Here is an 18082-nt window from a genome sequence, read left to right as displayed (position 1 = left end):
CGCCGCCATCCCCGCTCCTCTGATTCTTCATTCAGCCGTAAGAGGGCGAGCGGCAGGCTCGAGTTGCAAATAGTCAGCGACAGGTTGAGTCCAGAGGAAGCTCCTCCCACCCCCTTCTACTAGAGCAAATGCTGGAGAGGAGGTTGCCTCTTCTCCATCGTTCACTCTGTTGAATATGAAAGAAGTAGGAGGAGTTTCCCCTGAATTCTTAACCTGTCACTGACTATAGATGTTTGTTGCTCTCCACCTTCCTTTATCTTTTCAACAGTACCACACGGCAATGAACTACTCCGTGGACACATCAGATGACCACGAATTAAAGCGGAGAGCAAGTCGTCTGCTTCCTGCACAGGGGTTGCGGTGACGTCAGAACGACGCCGAGTTTTGATTGGCTTTGATTGAAAGGACTGTGGGTAGACCTCAATGCTAGATGCCTTGAGGTTTACCCTTTTTTCTTTTTTTTTTTTTCAATCAGCCAATAAGAACTCGGCATTCTGACATCATCGCAACCCCTGTACAAGAAGGAGGGGGACCTGCGCTCCGTACAGTGAGGAGGCCAAGTGAATGCTTCCTTCAGCTTTCGTGCAAATTACCGACTAAAAAGTGTGCTATGGGTCAAAGCATTTGGATTATGGCCGAGTCCTCCCGGCGAACGCTGAACCAACGTGGGTTAAAAAAAATGGCCGCAGAAATTAGAACAACACATCGCTCGCAACCGTTTGCAAGTATCAACGCACCACTGTCACCAACCGGCATACCGCGATAGCGAGCATGACCGGGTGAACAACGATGCGTCTTTCCCCCACTACGAGCCGGATTGGTGGAATGTTTTCCAAGGTTCGTGGCGAAGCTAGACCAGACTGAGAAAGCAATCAGGCCAGTGACGAGGGAGACCTCACCCGAGGCGATGACCCCCCGGGAAGTCCGCCTGGACTCGGGCTCCGAGAGGGATTATCCGAATCTCATGAATGTAGACCGGATTCGGAAACTGGACCAAATCCAGGTTCGTCTCCTGCCCAAGTCGGAAAAAAAAAAAAAAAAAGAAAACAACATCCAGAGATTATAAAGTGTTGAGATTATTTCTCACAGACATCATGAACGGCAAGGATAGTGTAAACATTCCCGGAGACAATTCATTTGGGGCAACTATCTCTCGAGCACTTTACTTGTTCAGTGTCGACACTAATCGGGCCGTTATTTTCTACTTTTAAGCAGAGTGTCGAAAGGAAAGTTGGGACGAACGCTTTACCTCATTGCTTTCGTGGGAAAATGTGTCGAAAAATAGCAGTTCACATGTGTTTTCCATTTCCACTGGCGTCTTAGCCAAGGCCATCGCTCAAACAAGGCTAGCTACAAGTGCCATGAATAACGCGATCAGCCATTTTGTCATTTTCAGCGCGTCCCTCAACACGCCGCCAGAGGGAACCGCTGTGTTCACAAACGACAGCGCCGGAGTGGCCGGAGTGGCCAGCGTCTCAAACAGCACTCTCGTTGCCAAAAGCTCGCCTAGGGAATTCCCCTGCAGAACCTCGCACAGGTCCCTCCGCGTGAAGTAGACAATTACGCATAAATACTATTCTAGCGCTAGTTTCTGTCTGTAGTCAATAACACTGATCAAGTATGACATACTCCATAAATGAGGAATTTGAGATATTTTATGAACAAAAGTATTTTAGTTGAGTTTTCAAACTATGTAACTTCACGCGGCCGCGCCTCCATAGAGGGGATTCCCGACTCTCCTGACTATCGCGGTGAAATTTTGCCAAGCAGCGGGGATGAAGCAGCGTCCGTGCTAGGAGTGGTTCAAACACTTGCTCTGGACTATTCAGCTCGCATTTTCACCATTATTAATGTAAGTACGAACATCGCTGTTGCTTTAAATGAACAACATAATTTCATTTCGAGTGCTTTTTGCTTTTTCTGTTACACAGTTGGCGAAAGTACGCTCAGGACAAGTTCACTTACTCGCGCTAGGAAACTCCGCTGGTAAACAGTATCGGCCCGTCTCTGTGAGAAAAAACTCACGAGTTTAATGAAACTCCTCAGCTTTACCAAGGTTAACGGCAGTTTTCGCACAATAGATCCGTTGCTCTCGGGCAGGGGTCGCGAGCGCGTCGATGCGACCATGTAATGCTGGCTGCACCATCCACGCGGGGCTGTAACGTTCGATTTTGACAATTTTGCTCATGGCACGTTCGAATGCAAGCATCTGTCAGCATATATACTCTGTCTCATACTTAGTACGCAACGCTGTCAAAGCTACTGGCACGAGCATGGGGCTTGATCTCGTTGATCATTCGCGCGCGTTCTCGCGCAAACAAAACCATAGATATGAAGCCACACGGTCGCGCCAGTAGTTTTGACAGCGTTGCACACTAAGTATGAAACAGAGTATATAGACGCGCAATAACAAAACGTCTAAAAATTAAAAATAAAAAAAAATAAAAAAGAATTATGCAGCTCGCGGCCTCCAAGGAATGTTGAATGGGACATTCAACATTCACCTTCATTATTTGTATTGCTTTCTTTCATAGCTGCCGTGAGCCCGTATGTTTCACTTTACTTGATAGCGAAGCTGAAACCACTTGCAAAAGCATGTTCTCCTAAACGATGCTCGCGCTGCACGAGCCCGCGTTAGTGGGGAAGCGTAATGACGCATGTTTGAAACGCGAGCCGCGCGAGCTACAAATATTCTATTTGCTCGCCTGGAGCGTTGCTCAAAACTTGAGAGCTAGTGAGGCGCAGGCATGGGTGCCTCTTTACCGTTTGTTCGCTTATAGATGAATGCTCTTGTCGATCGGGGTCGTTTTTTCCTCTGTTTTGTTTACATTTTTAAAATATCTGGTTCAGGAACTTGTAAATTTATACTGCGTCGAGTGAGTCATCGCTATCACAGCCTCAAATAAAAGCCCAGAAGTTCTCGTTTCTCGGACCTCTAGGAATATGTAATATCTGTGTTGACGATCAAATACATCCGGAACTCAAATACTTTCCGAGCATGCGAGCCTCGTGCATGCTCGTGCATGTAAGTTCCAACCGCTTGCGCAATCTGTCGCTCTCCGAGCCGCGAGGTGACGCAAGCGGTTGTAGGAACGTATTGGATGGTGTATCGTACATTTGCGTTCGAGTACGTTGCAACCAAAGGTTGCGACCGACACTACCAGCTTCTAAGCCGCTTACACCTTCCGACCGTTATCCCTACTGCTGCTCTGCCTGTCGTAAGTACTGTCTCTGTCGGAGTCGGTCGCAGGTGTGTGAATCAGCCTTTACGTCCGCGAGCCTGCATGAGGATCGTATGCTCGGTGAGCTTTTGGGCTTAGGATTTATTTGATCGTCAACACACGTATTTACATACACCTAGAGCAGCGGCGTAGCCACGGGGAAGCCGCCCCCCCCCCCCCCCCCCCCTCCCCCGAAAAATATTCCTGGCTACGCCACTGGCCTTAAGGTAAGGTCCGAGAAACTTCAGAATTTTAGGGCTTTGATTTGGCATTTTGAAGCATGGTTAAAAGCGCGAAAAAGACGAACAGAAGTGAGCAGACAAACACCGGCGCTGCTGCGCCGGGATACACGCATGCGTATAGCCTAAGTGGCGATAGGTGTATCAATATACGTATATATATATTCATCATGGTGCTGGGTGTAAACAATCTTGGTCATTCAAAGAATCGTTATGATTGCCGCTTAGTGTTTCTACAAAAGGTAGACAAAAAAGCTTGTCCTCAATCTTTCGTGACACATTGAAATTATTGTTGTTTTTAGCTGAGTTGCGCTGTCATCATATATATTGCAAGACGTATTTCGTAACAGATTAGAGTGAACAATTTTGATCACTCCTTTCTGCATGATTATTCGCCTGCATCTTGGTGCTGGGTGTAAACAATGTTGGTCAGGCAAACAAGCGGTGTGATTGCCGCTCAGTGTTTCTACAAAAGGTAGACTAAAACGCCCCCGTTATTCGCTAAAATGACGATTAGCTGAAATGTCGCTGTTCACTAAAACGTCATCAGGAAGTTTTCGTAGATCGTTTTCGCCGTCCCGCAACGCTTACCGCAACCCGCTACGATACCCGTAACTATACAGCCAAGGCCATCGGCGCGCAGGCGCAGTAGCGGCTTCATCGTTGCGGAGGGCTTAGCGGAGGGGAAAACTCGGTCCACAAAAACTCCGTATTCGCTCATGTATTATGGACCCGTTTACAGTATTTAACTTGCTGAATGACTCTGGCACTCGGGTGTTTCAAGAATAAAATGACTGATTCTTTCTGATTAGGGAATTGCAACAAGCATCAGCATGTTTTTTTTTTCTCATAAACGTATTTTATTGCAACCGTGAGGGACAATCCGGGAACTATTAATTATTAATTTTGACGAGGTCAGCTAGTCTGGTCATTTCTTTCATCATTTAAAAATTGACGTCATTCATGAAATGTGTATGATGTCAAGTCATCCAAATTCATCATCCTACGGAATTTCAACCTATAGGACGAAACAAACCAAGGAACGAAGGGACTTCATTAAAACATGCTACACTCTAAGAAATGTCTGCTCGTCTACTTGCCCGCAAAACACTCGAAGAGACAATCTCTGCGATCTACGAAATCAGCTCAGCGAACGATGGGGCGGAACATCTGTTTAGACCTAAAAATGAAGTCTGCGCTGTGGCATTACGCAATGCAAAGCCTCATGCCCACATTGCGTAATGCCACAGCGCAGACTTAATCTTGAGGACTAAACAGATGTTCCGCCTCAACATTCGCTGAGCTGATTCCGTAGACCGCAGAGATTGGCTCTTTGAGTGTTTTGTGGGTAAGCAGACGCGCAGGCATTTCTTATAGTGATATCCCTGCAATACTAGGGATATACGAATCGCAGCAATCGTGATTCGTGAAATGCATAATAACATGATTTCGTAGTTGTATCATCCTTCGCATTAAACCAGTTAATGAAATAATTATTTGATTAAAGGTCACCGATTAATCGGTTAAGTTATTTATCAGTGCACCCCTCCCGCTTTTTACCCAGGAAGCATATACACGAAAACCTTTAAACATGTTGATATAATCTGATTAACCGTTCGATCAGGGACATGTTTCTTAAGGTTGAAAAGGCGGCAATCAAGAGTGTATACCTACATTGATCAATTTTCTTCTTTGGGAGATTGCTGGTATGAGCGGGCGTCAAATATACGTGTGCGGTGGAATACATATGCGTATTCTCCTCACAGTATCCTCGAGGTGACTAGCGGTTGTTCCAGGACCAAACACTCTGAGAAATGCCTGCGCGTCTACTTACCCGCAAAACACTCGAAGAGCCGATCTCTGCGATCTACGAAATCAGCTCAGCGAATGATGAGGCTAAACATCTGTTTAGACCTCAAAATTAAGTCTGCGCTGTGGCATTACGCAATGCAGACATGAGGCTTTGCATTGCGTAATGCCACAGCGCAGACTTCATTTTTAGGTCTTAACAGATGTTCCGCCCCATCATTAGCTGAGCTGATTTCGTAGACCGCAGAGATTGACTCTTTGAGTGTTTTGGGGGTAAGGAGACGCGCAGGCATTTCTTAGAGTGAAGTAAAACGCTTACTAAAATGTTAAGCACTCGGGCCTGAAGAGGAATTCGTGAAAGAAGAGATGACTGACACCCACTCAGGGCTCCCGCTTATCTCGTTAAACCAATCTGCAGAGCTTTATGGCAATCGGCGAAGGAATTTTGAGAAGTCCCTCTTTTTGAAAAAAGAAAAAAAAAACAACACGTTTGTCTTTACTGTAAAAGCTTTCTTGGGTAGTAACGCGCGTTACTATCAGTTCACGAAATTACAGTCAGTGCGCAGGTGAGCTGGTGGAAGTTTACCACGATGCTTTTTTACCCGAGACTAAAGCAAACGGAGGAAACTTTTTTTGTTGTTGTTTACATTGGAAGAGAAAGTAACAGGGGACGACCGACGTCTCTAACTCAGCTGATAATTTTATTCAACCGCCACCCTCCTTTTATATACAGAACTACAACCGCCACAAAACCACCGAACATCCTCTTTTTCAAGGTCGCAGCACACAATTCTAACCCACAACACAATCGTTTTTTTAATCGTAGCAGAGAGCCAAGATTGGACCCTTAACGCATCACTCTACACCCTGAACTTAACCAGACTGTTTTAACTCACATTCGTCCGAAATGCCACTTCGGATGGTTGTTAATGAAACTGGAACATGGCAAAATGTTGTTCCCGTGTTTCTTGAAAAAAGGTTTAGGACATGTTCATCTAGACTTGAGCGATTTCTGTCAATTCAAGCGAGTCGATCGAACTACTCAAGGATCACCATAGAAGAGAGTGTACCATTTTTTTTCGATGGAAATCGAAGATCTCTACTACTTGAAAGAGTCGTCTACTGAAGAGGGTGAAATTGATACTGTAGCTGAATTTGGTTAAATTTCAATAACAATCGGGCATTTCTATATATAGTTTTCTTGCTATTGTTGAGAACTACCTCCAGTCAACGGTTGTAGAATATGAAGGAAAAAAGTATATACAAAACGAGGGAGTGTGCATATCTGTTTCACCGGCTTTAGCTGAAATGTACCTTAGCTCCATGGATTGTGCTGTGTCTGATAGGTTGCAAGAGTCGTACGTCAGATCCATGTATTGTTAAAAGATATGTTGATGACATAGTGATTTGCTGTTTTCGCAAAGGTTTATCAAGCAGCATAGAAACGTTGATTAGATCAGCAGCAGCTGAGCTTCAGTTCACAGTGGAAAGGCCCAAGAAGAGAGCCCTTAAGTTTTTAGACTTGCTAATTCATACTGAAGAAGGTTAATTGTGCTGGGAGTATGGCAAATAAAGTTCAAAACGAGTGCTGTCAAAACGGAGTTGCCATTCAAAAACTGTGAAGCGAGGGTAGTTAAATCATTAACCAGGAATGCACTGGACAGGTCGTGTATACATTTTATGACTTAAGCGCGAAACACATGTACGACGAAACCGTCCGATCCGACGTCCGACCGCGCAATACGACGGTCGGAGGCGAGGGTTTTCAACGCTCTCCGATGCTACGAAAACCCTCTCCCCTCAAGGTCATTCCGGCAGTCCGCACGTCGGATCGAACGGTTTCGTCGTACATGTGTCTCGCGCTTTAATCGTTGAAAAGGCGGTGGAAAAGACAACAATGCCGGTTATGAAGATCAGTTTATCAAAAGACATTTATGTCTACGAATCGCGGACAAAAGTGAAGGTGAACAGAATTCAAAGAACAAGTTTGCTGTAATCTTGTATTACCATAAAATATCACATAATCTGAAAGCAATGGCAAAAGAGTTTGGAGTAGACACCGTTCTCAGTTCAGATTTTAAGCTAACTAGACTCACGCCATTTAGACAGGTTTGTGTGGTTTTGAATATATTTTTGTAGAAACCAATGTTTGAAATAATTTAAGATTTTTGTGTTGTTGATGATTTGGTGATTGCATCACCGTTTTACACTCGCAACGTTGCCTTTGATTATTTTTTCCACCCACGTGTCTCCTCTGACATGCGGCGTTAAGTACACCTCGAACAGTTGTTCAGGGAGTTCGTTCAAATTGTATTTTCGTAAAAGGTTATTAGTATCGGCAGCTCATAACGCTACTTCCAAGCATACCATAAGTAGTGCAACAGGAGCGATGTGGGCCTGCGCAAACGATTCGGTAAAATATTTGATCTTCTAAAACGTACTATACCCACAACCGTCGATAAAAAGAGACCATGAAACCACTTTTGGCTGGAATATTACTAACTGAATACTGCTTAGTGCACAAAGCAGCCTGGCACACCGAGGAGCTATAAATACGATTTCTGCAGTGAAATATAAAATACTAACATTCGATTCCCACGATGATAAAGGTTCCTGTAGCTAAGGGACCTTTATGGTCGGCGGCTATTCAGTTCCCGATGCCTTGTGCGTGGCATGTGCTCGCGACCCAAGAGCGCTGGCTGATTTGCCGATTTCAAAGGTACCTATGTTAAAGGTACCTTTATGCTGGCCGTGTGAATGGGGTAGAAGAGCAGTGTATTCTTATTAGGGAGTTTTCGTAGACCGCGTTTCCCCCTCCGCTGAGCCCTCCGCAACGAAGATGCCGCTACTGCGCCTGCGCGCCGATGGCCTTAACTGTAGAGTTCCGGGTGTCGTAGCGGGTTGCGGAGAGCGTTGCGGGACGGCGAATACGATCTACGAAAACTCCCTATTAACTCCTTTGCGATGATCCGTGGTCTCCCGCCTCGGCGCTTTATACCGCCGTGACCCGCAATGTGCACGCACGCAAGCCAAAATCAACTCTCGGATTCGATACTAGCGTGAGGCACGCAGATTGCGCTCGGTAACGATCACTTTATCGCCAAATATTTGGGTTCGCGTTCGTGTCCAAATACCGCCGTGACGGAAATCACGGAACAAATATTCGTGGATAGGTCGAACTGTCACGCCGCCATTGGTTCACTTCAGCTGTGGGGATGACAAACACAAATTAGTTGCTATCTACTGATAACAAATATGTCATTTTATCAGCGCATACAAGGATGCTATACATGCTTTGTACCTGACGTCATCCCGTCAGCTCTCCGGCCACCACCAGAGAAGATGGGAAGGAGAACTTCTCTCTCACCGGAACTCTTTTTTGTGTGTCACAAACGTTGCTATTCTCCCCCTAGAAGATTATAGAAGATTAACCCGTCACTCAAAATTCGCACCAATAGCAGCTTCCCCCTCTCTTCCGTGACGGTGCGAGCCCGTTCACACACTTGCGACCGAGTAGGACCGATCCGGTTCCACGGCGTGGAACTGGATGCGCTGTTGCGGAGCAGGGCTAAGCCGTCGTAAGAGGGTTAAAAACCGGTCTTGTCTCAGTCGGTCCTACTGCTCCTACTCGGTTGCAAGTGTGTGAACGGGCCTTAGTTCAGGGCGAGGGAAAGGAAGGCTGGGGAGCAGTTGGGAGAAGGAAGCAGATGGATCGCTGGAGAGGAGAGGAGGTTAACATTCCCCTCGCTCCAGCATTCCGCCTGCTTCCTCATCCCCAGCATTTCTTTCTCCCGCCTTGCTGACAGGGTATTTATGCTCGCCAAGGTTTTTATTTGTACATGACATATGAGAGCCTAACTACCCAGAACACAATTTGCGGCTCGAAATTCGTTTCCTTTCCGCCCCAAAACCACCGATCGAGAACTGGCCGGTTCGAATCGCGCTCACTCTGTTCTCCGTGGTCACGTGCGGTTTTCTATAGTTTAGACATAACCACCAAATATAATCAAAGTCATGGGTCATCGAGGGAACACGCTCAATATTGAAAACAGAAAAGGAATATGATGCCCTTTTGTATGGCTTCTAAAAAGTCGCAAATACGTTAAATGAAGGGGGGGAAAAGTTGCACTTTCGCCAACTCTCTCCAGTCCAGTTTCGATTCCGGCTTCGAGATATTGTAAGTTTTTTTGTTTGTTTTTTATTACAAATATACGTGACGCTGTAGCAAAATATTGATTGTGTAGACTTCTGACACCATAATGAACCTTCTGGAAAAAAATAAAACACAAATTTTGGTGGGTGTCAGTGTCCCTTTAAGCGCAGCTCACACACTTGCAACCGAGTAGGACCGAGAGAGACAAGACCTGTTTTTAAGCCTTTTACGACCGAATACGCTACGGTGGAGCAGGTCGTAAGCCGTCTCAAGAGGCTTAAAAACCGGTCTTGTCCTACTCGGTCGTAGTCAAACGCAAGTGTGAAGGGGCTTTTGACCTTTCACCGATTGTAAGTGGAAATCACGTCGTCGCATGTCTTTCTGGAAGTAATTGAAACGTAATCGAGTAAATTAACGAAGTAATTACTTGATTACTTTTTACAGGCAGTAATGTGTAACGGTCATTCGTTAGTTTTACAATCAAGTGTATGTCTCTGATTTTGCACAGGCGAATGATGTTTGTATTCTCGACGAAACGGAGGAGGCTTTCTGTGAGTTTTCAGCCATTAGCGACTCTCCTCAATGCAATGTGGACGAGCTCTGGCTTTTTTTTAAATCATTGGTACTACGGTGCATCAAAGATTATGTGCCTAAAATTAAGAAAACTACGCACAGAAGGAATCCCTGGATGACTCGCGACATCATCCACTTGGTACGTAAAATTAACAGAGTAAAGAAAAGTTGTAAGAGACACCCTAACAACGGCAGGAGCCGTAATCTGGACGACCTCAGACAGCAGTTGAAAGAAAGCATTGAAGCGGCTAAACAGAAATACCATTCTGAAGCACTGCCAAATTTTATGCTGACATCACCAGATAAATTTTGGAGGTATTTCTCGCCTCGTAAACTGACGATCAGTAGTCTTAAAGTGGCCGGGGAGCATGTGAGTGACAAAGCAAAACTGGCAAACTGTTTCAATCTCTTTTTTAAATCTACCTTCACAATAGATGATAACACGCACCCCACTTTTGAGGCGCCGACGAATACCCCTCCGTTGAACGACTTAACAATCTGCGAAGATGGAATCTTTTCTTTGTTGCTCGATCTCGACGTTAAAAAATCTACCGGAATAGACAACGTTCCGAACGCTTTTCTACGCCGTTATGCCGAATGGTGTGCAAAATACCTTACAGTTATTTTTCGGAGGTCTCTAGAAAGCGGCAGGGTACCCACAGAGTGGAAGTACGCAAAAGTTATCCCTGTTTTTAAGGCCGAAGATCGTGAGCTTGAGACAAATTACCGACCAATTTCACTTTTGTGTACTGCGGGGAAAGTATTGGAACATGTATTATTTACGCATATTTGTCATTTTTTAGAATCAAGTAACTTACTGCATCCTCGGCAACACGGTTTCCGCAAAGCTTTGTCTACTTCCACTCAGTTGGTTGAAACCACGCATTATTTTTCTGAAGTCTTAAACCGTCGTGGCCAGGTGGACGTGGTCTTCTTGGACTTCTCAAAAGCTTTCGATCAAGTATCCCCACCCGAAGTTATTAATAAAACTGGAAGTAATCTTAAGGAACGACATGATTACAAATTGGATTAGTGACTACTTAACACTTCGTCGACAGGGGGTTGTCATAGATGGAACGATTTCCGAACCTGTTTTCGTTGACTCTGGAGTGCCTCAGGCAGGGCCGTAACCAGGGGGGGGGTTAGGGGGTTCGGACCCCCCCCGAAATTTTTTTCTGGGTACGGCCCTGGTCGGTGCACTTGCAGCCAGCCGATTTTAATCTCCACCTCTGCGCACGCGCAGTGGCACCGGTCGGCTACCGGGTACCAAACCGGGACCGGTTCTTCGGTTTGCTATAACTCTCCATTATATGCCACCGATGCACATGATTCATAGGCGAAAATAAGACAAAATGGCCGCCGTTGTCCCCGAAAACCCCCCCCGAAATTTTTTTCTGGGTACGGCCCTGGCCTCAGGGATCCGTTCTTGAACCGTTACTTTTCTTGATATTCATTAATGACATCTTAGATGATATACCAGTCCAGATTAATCTTTTCGCCGACGACTGTGTTCTTTACACTGAAATTTCTAGCCCTGAAGACCACCTTCTCATCGATGCCTCCCTGGCAAAAATTAACTGATGGTGCGCAAAGTGGCAAATGACTCTGAACGCGAAAAAAACAGTATTTATGAACATCACACGAAAAAAAAAAAACATTTCACATTTTTCTTACTCAATAGGCGGCGTACCTCTGCAAAAAGTTGAATCATTTAAGTACCTAGGGGTGATCATTACATCGGATCTACGATGGAACGATCACATTGACTACATCTCAAGACGTGCTTTCCAAAAGCTAGGCTACCTGAGACGATCCCTGGGGCGCTCCAGTGTTTCAGCGAAGCTGACTGCATTCCAGGCCTACGTGCGACCCATTCTAGAATATGCCGGAGTGGTCTGGGATCCGCACACCGAAGTAAACAAAAATAAACTGGAAAAAATACAAAGGAGGGCGGTAAGGTTTATCTACAACTCCTATAGCTGGTCTGTGTCTCCCAGCCAGCTCCTGCAAAATGCCAACCTCGAGAGTCTTGAAAATAGACGACGGAGAGATCGATTAAAATCCTTCTATCTAATCATTAATGACCAGCTAAAGATTAACAAAAACAAGTATATCTCATTTTTTTCAGCCACGATTAACAAGACGATCCCATCAACTGTCAATAAGGGAATTTTCCGCTAAAAACAATGTATTTTATTATTCATTTTTTCCACGCACTGTTAGAGAATGGAATTCCCTGCCAGCCGACGTTGTGAATAGTTCAACCTTGTCTTCCTTCCTCTCCCAAATCGGTTAGAAAAGTAAATAGTTGTTGTACGTGTGAGTTGCATCTTGATTGTATATTATGCATTCTATATTCGCGAGTGTTTTCCGATGGGATTGGATGACCGAGTCACTTTGCTTGTCTGTGTCGCGTTGCAGCAAGGCGCTGCCGAGATTTTGAACTGTGTATAACGGCACTTTTTTCTTTTTTCTTTTTTTCAAATATGTACAGTTTCACTCCTGCTATCGCCTCCACGAGGTGAGCAGTATTAATAAATAAATAAATAAATAAATAAATAAGTAATGGTAATTGTTATAATTTACGTTTTTCAAGTGACGGGCACAAGTCTGGTTAGAACCAGACTTGTACGTAATCTGTTACAAGTAACGAAATTACTTGTAATCCGTTACATTTATCGGTAATTTAGTAACGGAATAATTGCATAGCTGCTAGAGTAATTTTAAAGTAATTCCCTTACATATTTTACGTAACGGATTCCTTGTAATCCGTTACATTTTTTTAAGGACCAGCCCCTTCCCCCCCCCCCCCCCCCCCCCCTTCCTAAAGAAAAAGTCGTTTTCATTTTGGTAAACTTGAGCGCAGTGACACTGTCACGCGAATTGACCAGCGCAAAGGGAGGCTTGGCACTCTTCAGTTCCGCAAAGCCTTTTTTTTTTCTGCAACACCAAGCCCTTGAACCTAACAACGATGTCAAAAGTTCCAAATAAACATTTCTACAAAAAAAAAAAAAAAAAGGGGGGGGGGGGGGAGAGGGGGGAAGTTATATCCGTTTTTTTTTAGTGTCTTTGTTTTTTCTTTGCGATCGAAGGCGGGGAGAGGAAGACACCAAGGAATTGTATGCCTCCTCGAGAAGTTCAAGGCGTTAAGTGCACATACAGGAATTAACAATGTCGCTCTCAGTTACAGTGACTAGGATCATTTTCATAATGTCACAACACGAGGCAACGCGCCGTCTACCATAAAATTCACTAAAAGAGATGTGATAATATGTGACGGTGTTATTGCCACGAGCATCCTCGTTCGTCGATGCTCACTTATCATCTTCTTTTAGAAAACAGGATGTATTTTTTTCCTGCTTCTTTCACCTTATTTGACCATGTTTTAAAAGCTATTTACTTTTTTTGTAGTCCAACTTTTAGGCTTGGCCCACTTTATTTGTGAATTCCAGCCAGGTTATCTGCATCTCAGTTACCCTTTTTGTGAGTCAGCTTTTTGCCAGCACTTCGAAAATGGTAATAGTCTTCCTTTTTTTTCTTCCTGTTTTTTACCCCAGCAGGACGCATCTTATCTCAAGCAGATAGTTTTACAAATAAAACATAATGGTGGCTAACGTAGACTTGATATTCTGGGCTTTAGGAGAGAGTGAAACTCGTGAGTGGGGCCATTGCGCGACTTACTTAGTTCTCTGCCCTTCGCTGCCCGTGGCATCAGCGGACGTCTATCTGGAGAACACCGGAGTAAACTGCAGTCGGTTCGTGCTCCGTGAGTTTTTGAACGGCACCAAAAAAGGTACACACGGCAAACGTGCGTTTACATTTCCTTGTTTTAACCAACGTTCTAATTAATTGTAGTTATGAGTTTCCTGTTGTTTTCTTCTCGATTACTTATATTTAAATATTGGAAACTTTTTTTGTAATTCACCAACGTCTCAACCGAGGCTCGACCTGTACAGAACCTAAGGGAAGAAGAATATCGAGCCAAACCTTATTTATTATTTAATTATCACCTTACTGTTACCAACTCTACTAAAACTCTCAAATATCCGGCAACGGCTGCAACGGCCAAGCTTAGTTCTATCTTCGAGGTAAATAGTACTTCCCTTGCTTCGCTGAAAAAGCTCAATGCAGAGCATGAACCATTCGTGAGGAACAATAGGGCACTCCCATCCAGTGCCTCAGCTCAAATGGTGTTCAGCGTAGCAGTCGACACATTGACTAAGAAATAACACAAAATGTCTGATGAGTCTTTCGAGAGTCAGCTATTGCTCAAAATACGCAAGGTCGATAAATGGAACAGGTGGCAACAATAAGAACTTGAATAACCTTCTTCCCTTTGTTTCTTACCTGAGGAAAATATTGTTGAAAGTAACGCCACGAAAGTAACGGATTACTTTTGGGAGTAACGGTCACTTACATTTATGGGAGGGTAATTGTAATTGTAATAAATTACAATTTAGCCTTGAGTAATTGTAAATGTAATTCCTTACTATTTTTCAGTAACGTGTACAAGTCTGGTTAGAACTGCCGTGTAGTCTTTGAGTCTGTGTGAAGAAGCGGCAGAAAAAAAAAAGGGGGGGGGGGGAGGGGGGGGGAGAGGCTGCTTTTCTGCTGTCGTGCCGGGGGCCGCATGAATCTACTTCGCGGGCCGCAGGTCGTGGGTGGCCGACCCCTACCTTGTAGCATTCGCTCTAAAAATGTCCGCACGTCTACTTTTTTCACGGAGCACTCAGGGAGTCAATCACCACGATGTACGGGGGGAGGGTCCCTATCATTTCGTCGAAATTCGTTTCGTGGAATTACGTTTCGTGTACAACTTTTTATGGACACACATTTCGTCGACACGATCGTTTTATCGACACTCGTTACACGATTTACACGCTGTAGGGACATTTCGTCACGCGTGTATCACTGGAGAGTCGTGGCCCTTTAAAGGCAAGGTCTTTCATACACCTTAGTGATAACATGGGATATCGTGTTTTTGCTGCCTTTTATTGCTCAGATAATGTTCATGTAAAATAATGAACTCCGGACATTTTAATGGATTTTGGGGCATTCAGATGAAAAATTGCGTTAACATTATTTCCAGCACAAGAATAACAAATTCATTCCAAATTTTACAAAATATCGCCACGGGTTGTTCACAAAACGTATAAATTAAGAAACGCTATTCTCACTACAAAAACCCAAAGACGGAATCTGAGTCGGACAGCAGAAGTCTGTGTTTTCTACAGCAGTGACGGTGTTTGGCTGCTTGTCTATCTTGATAACGATGTGAGAGTTTTTCATATGCTAAAAAGAGAACAAAATGAGACCTTTCTAGAAAGTGTTACATTACCTTTTTTTGTGATCGTGGCGTATATTGGGGGCCTACATTGCCGCAATTTGTATAATAATAATAATACAATTAAGATATTTAATACATTGTTTCTCCAGCTCTAAAATAATTCGTTGCTTATGATCTAATTTCAAACGCACTAACAAGTATGGCGATCAAAAGTGTGCAAAATATCATCGCTGGTGCCAATGCAGCATTTTTAATTAACAAGTTATAAAATAAAAATAATCTAAAATCAATGGAAACGTTCTAGCTGATCTGAGAAATCCATATAAAGGTAATTTAATTGTGGGTATCAAAGTCGCGACTTTTGACAGTCGGCAAAACGTCCGAAGTTGCCGCCAGACCAGGTTGCCGAATCGTGGGAAATTTGCAACCTTGTGCGGAAAGCCTACCGCCAAGGCGCAAAGATAAACTTAATTAGCATGCATGTAAAATATGCATTTTTAAAACCAAACATACCTTTTATTTTACAGGCGTTCAAGTTTAGTTCCCCGATCTCCCCTTGAGCAACGTTTCTGAGAAATTTCCCACGATTTGGCAACACTGCGCCAGACCTTCCAGAACAAATGCCCCCCCCCCCCCCACACACACACACACACGCACACACAAAACGGATATTTTCTTTTAATTACTAACCTTCCCAGAACATTGTCTCTTTAATTTTTACGCACCGTCCGTTTTTCCAATCTCAGGAGGGAATACCCGCTTGCACGCATGCTTACTGCAGCACGTTTTGTTGGCGTAGGAGACCGGTGAAACAGTAGTGAGTTTCAGTATTGCGCATACGAGCAGACACAAGCACTGCCCGTGCGCGGACCCCAATATTGCGGTCTTAGATTGGAGCATGGCGATAACACGCATGCGCGATGTGGATCACGCAACTCTAACGCAAACCGCTTGCTTTTGCTTCTATACGCAACTCTAAAACTGTCTAATAATGTATAATCATATACCGACTTCAGCACTACATCGGGACAGTGAAGAGTGTTGGTTGCTTTCGGAAATGGCATTTCGCCGCGATCCATGATCGCGAGCAGTTCCGCCGAGCCCGCTGGGCAGAAAACCGGGCAACCCTCACTAGACTCGCTTCCCGTTTCCGCCGCGAGAGGGCGAGCAACGAGCTGGAGGCGCGAATACACTCGCAGACATCTGACGCCGTCTGCGCCTTCGTGGCAATGGTAATCTGAAGTCGATGTATACTGCGCACAGCACGGACAAATTCCGTCGGCACCGTCGGCCCCGTGCGGCGGCGCTTCTCGCGGTTTCAAGTTCTGTCTGGGAACATCGACACTTGGTGTCTGGACTTCGAGACTTACACATACAAAATAAAAACTCGCATTCTCAATATTGCATGTACACTTTGTTTTTATCCTTAAACGGTATCTCGACGGCGGCCACGAGATGTACGTATAGCGTCCAAGTTGGTTTTTCTTGTTTTATTTGTGAATTTCTCGTTTCAGTAGGATCTTTTGGTCGCCATTTTAATCAGTATTACGCCGCTCGATCAGAGAAGAAGATAAGCAACGGAATGTGGCACCTTAAGTGAGTAAAGTCCGTTGCTTTTGTTTTATTTTATGCTTACTGCAGCTAAATATTTTCCACTTTCTCTGAAATTTGCTTTTTGAGTTTTCACGTTTACAGTTCTGTTTTAGGCTCGCATCAGACGGGGAAACGGGTCAGCAATTTCGTTGTTGCTGCGAGTTTTTCCCCAGCTTTCTCTAGGGGTTTACTACGGTTGAACGAACGCCATTTCATCCAAACACGTTTTAGAGAACGGGCACGTTTTATCGAAGCTCGGTTTAGAGAAAGCGGTGCCTCAGTTTAGAGAAACGCCGTTTATCGAAAGGAAACATTGTTTAAAAAAAAGGCTTCCCTACTTCGCGCGTGTATCACTTGGCGCCTGTTAACCCCCCCCCCCCCCCCCCCCCCCCCTTCCCCGGCGCTTATGCCGCTTCGCGGCGACAGTCTGCGGCGGCTCATTACAAGAGTGTTAACCCCGCTGACCCATCCGTACACGCCGCTTCGCGGCGGCCGAATTCGCGAAAAGAAGGCTCATCGCTATTTTCTCTAAACTGGGTTTCTCTATAAAAGGAATGAATAAACTGGTGTCGATAAAACCGCGTTCGCTAAAGCGAGCTTCTTTAAACCCCTTGCCTCCGTTCCTTATAAAAGGATTCGATAAACTGGGGTCGGTAAAACGGCGTTCGCTAAAACGAGCTTCTCTAAACCGCATGCCTCCCTTCCCCAGGGGTTTTCCCCACTGCGACACGAATCGCTTGTATCGCGTCCGGCTCGAAACGGACGAGATCCTCGGACAACTCGGAAGCGTTTGAAGCGGCAGCAGCCAGTCAGGGACGCCATTGTTTCACATGGCACCCCGTGCCGGTAATGATGACAAACAACTAAAGACTTGGTTCTGGTTTGAAATTGATCGTTTTTGGGAATAAACCGTTTTCAGAAAAATTAGTCAGTATTCTCAACGCTATTTAAATGTATAAAAACACGTTTATAGCGCGTAACTGTGTGTCTAAATAGCGCTCGAAAAAATAAAATTCAATAATTATGATGGCGAATCCTAGCACTTGGTTGCTGCGTGCAGCGGCGTAGACTTTCCATTTTCCCGGGGAAGTTCTCGGGGGGGGGGGGGGGAGGGGAGAGGGGGGAGAGGGAGGTGGAGGTGAGGTGAGTTGGGAGGTGCTGCGCTGCGCGTTACCTTTTCGCCAGGACCAGAGATGAAGCTAACGAA

General features: G+C 44.9%; 2 protein-coding genes across 4 annotated transcripts in view; one reads left to right on the top strand and one right to left on the bottom strand.

Moving 5' to 3' along the window:
• LOC8030063 (protein virilizer homolog) overlaps positions 1-1445 on the bottom strand; it is an 85269-nt gene extending 83824 nt beyond the window's left edge. For 2 of the 3 annotated variants that reach the window (XM_029995672.3, XM_042287509.1), the window contains exons 1-2: positions 1250-1393; positions 900-1012 (exon numbers count right to left, since the gene is read on the bottom strand). In XM_029995672.3, the coding sequence (XP_029851532.2) occupies positions 900-1012; positions 1250-1333 (197 nt within the window). In that variant the 5' untranslated portion in view covers positions 1334-1393. Of the gene's footprint in view, positions 1-899; positions 1013-1249 lie in introns of all 3 variants that reach the window. The other variant, XM_029995669.4, reaches the window with a different exon arrangement.
• A 99-nt stretch (positions 1446-1544) lies between these two features.
• LOC115333103 overlaps positions 1545-18082 on the top strand; it is a 21823-nt gene continuing 5285 nt past the window's right edge. Inside the window, exon 1 of the mRNA XM_042287165.1 lies at positions 1545-1852. Coding sequence (XP_042143099.1) covers positions 1637-1852 — 216 coding nt within the window. The 5' untranslated portion in view covers positions 1545-1636. The remainder of the gene's footprint in view (positions 1853-18082) is intronic.

The sequence above is a fragment of the Ixodes scapularis genome, unplaced genomic scaffold, assembly GCF_016920785.2.
Source record: "Ixodes scapularis isolate PalLabHiFi unplaced genomic scaffold, ASM1692078v2 PGA_scaffold9__187_contigs__length_104089568, whole genome shotgun sequence".
Classification (NCBI taxonomy): Eukaryota; Metazoa; Arthropoda; class Arachnida; order Ixodida; family Ixodidae; genus Ixodes; species Ixodes scapularis.
Note: the sequence above shows the minus strand (reverse complement) of the source record. Positions and strands in the feature narration are given on the sequence as shown.